This window comes from Penaeus vannamei, chromosome 38, assembly GCF_042767895.1.
Source record: "Penaeus vannamei isolate JL-2024 chromosome 38, ASM4276789v1, whole genome shotgun sequence".
Classification (NCBI taxonomy): domain Eukaryota; kingdom Metazoa; phylum Arthropoda; class Malacostraca; order Decapoda; family Penaeidae; genus Penaeus; species Penaeus vannamei.
Window position 1 is genome coordinate 28,278,515 of NC_091586.1, and position 2,547 is coordinate 28,281,061.

General features: G+C 31.4%; 1 protein-coding gene across 1 annotated transcript in view; it reads right to left on the reverse strand.

The window, feature by feature from the left end:
• LOC113815214 (uncharacterized) overlaps nt 1-2,120 on the reverse strand; it is a gene marked incomplete at its 5' end in the record, with an annotated part of 10,948 nt that extends 8,828 nt beyond the window's left edge. Inside the window, 2 exon segments of the mRNA XM_070116304.1 lie at nt 395-505; nt 1,947-2,120. Of these exon segments, the coding sequence (XP_069972405.1) occupies nt 395-505; nt 1,947-2,120 (285 nt within the window).
• Nucleotides 2,121-2,547: the final 427 nt, after the last annotated feature.

Here is a 2,547-nt window from a genome sequence, read left to right on the forward strand (position 1 = left end):
GTATATATATATATATATATATATATATATATATATATATATATATATATATATACATATTCTATTAATATACTTATATATATATATATATATATATATATATATATATATATATATATATATATAAAATATATGTATGTATACATATATGTATTTATATATGTATATATATATATATATATATGTATATGTATATATATATATATGTATATATATATATATATATATATATATATATATATATATATATATATATGTATGTATGTATATATATGTATGTGCAAAAAGTTTACAATTGCTGAACATTCCCAACAAATCAAGTGGAATTGATGTGCATCAATCCGTTTTACCAAGGAATTCAAATTATATTGTCGGCGAACCTAAAAAAACTCACCACAAATGTCACAGACGTATTTCTTCTCGTCACTGTGGGCCACTTGGTGCAGCCGCAGTTCAGAAGCTGTTTTGAAGTGTTTTGGGCACTTGGGGCAAGCATACTGCATGTCTGGAACACAACGAGTCTCATTTCTTTTCTTTTTTTACTTTCTTTTTTAACCTTTTAGGAAAACACGTCTGTCTGTGAGCCTAATGCAAGATTAACTAAAATGAAACGAGGCATTCTTTAAATAACAATAACAATAAACAATTCAGAAGCCAAATTGTTGCACTTTAGCAGGCTTTCTTTGACAAAAATGAGAGCAAATAAAATAAAGGCTGAAAAGAACACAGTGAACTTAATTGATATGTAATATACAAATGATACTGTTTGACGTCACTGGAATCTGATTGCTCAAGAAGTGGATCGACTCCACTGACGTCATCAGAAGCTGAGAGGGTTTAACAATACCCAAGTTACTTATGCAAATACATTGATGGTATATTTGCATTCTGTAATCAGGAAAACAAAACTACCAACTTGCTTCTAAAATAACATTGCAGTTGATTACAATTATATCAAATGATGTTATAATAGGATATTTTGAAAAATTACATTATAATGCAAGCAAATGGTAAACAATTGAATTATTACAAAAAATTATCATTTCACATTTCAACTAAGCTAATCATTTTTTTCTCTCTCTCTACAGCAAGTTGGGAAGCTTTTGCATATACTTCAATGTGAATTCCAGACCATATCAGAGAAAGTTTAAATAAAATACAAGAACTTTTTAAATCTTACAATATATAAAAAAGGTAGTAAAAATAAATGCATTACTAAACATAACAATGTTAACGGGAACTGAAAGAGGAAATGTTGGGAGCCTCTAATTGGCCTACAGTTTACTCGAGACATTTCAATACCTAGACTTGTATAAAATGATACTGCAGATCACCCTATTGATCTCTGTTTCATGGCTATTGGGCATCTACCTGTGCTAAACAAAGACTCATGTACAATGCCTTTCCTTATACAAGAATCCTGGAATAAAAATAAAAACATCCCCAACTGCTTTAGACTAGCTCCCCTGACCAGCCTTGCTTTCTAATAATTATTTACAAGTACAAGTATATAAAAACTGGCATATAAAAAAATATATTTAATGTAATTTGAAATGAAAAAGGTCTACACAAAAAATCTGAAAGGCAAAAATTTGCAGCCTAATGTCAAGCTATTGATGCCAGGGTGGTATGACATATATGTCAAGTACAATGTGATTTTAGTTAATAAATTTTGTTTACACATGCTCAGTTACTAGTCTTACCTGATTTCATCTGTGTACCCTTTTCCTTGATTTTTGATAGAAACAAGGAGCGAGGATATCAGGTGAGGTCATTTAGGCCTACTAATTGACTCCTTGGTGACTACACCTTTGTGGAGCCATCCACAAGTAAGCAAAATTCACAAAACAACACAGGACAGTACATGTGCCCAACAACAATGGGTTACGCTTTAATCCACTTTACTTTTCTCCCTTTTGCTAATATCTTTTATGCACTTCTCTCACCTGCATTGCTGTGAAAGATGGCCATGTGCTTTCCGTAACTCTGCCGCCACTTGAATGACCGATCACACTGCAGACAAGTGAACTTTGCAGCCTCGTGCTTTGTGGTGATGTGCAACTGCAAGTAGTATGGAGTCTTGCAGTCTTTCTTGCAAAGGCTGCAGACATTACCACTCCCTACAGAAAGAGTTGGGACACAAAAATGTACTTCTCACATGAAAAGATGGGATAGTTTAAAATCACAGATGTAATCATAGACTTTATATTGAAAAATGCTTGTTCACTAAGAGTAGATAAATCAATATTATTTGCCTAAGATTTCTAATGCCAAACTTGGATGATTGTAAAAATGATTTTACTCAGTAACTGATCCACTAATATTTGTGCTGTGGATATTAACTGGAGTTTAAAATCTATAAGCTTAGGCTCTATTAAATGGTTTACATATTCACTAAAAACACAAAGTAGTACCTAATTACAGAATGTGATATCAAAAGTCCAAACTCTAATTTTTAAAAAGGAATGATGCATAGACTATGAAAATAAATAAATTTTGTGTGCACTTTGAAACAACTTTCTTCAGTAGTGTTTTCATCAACCAGGG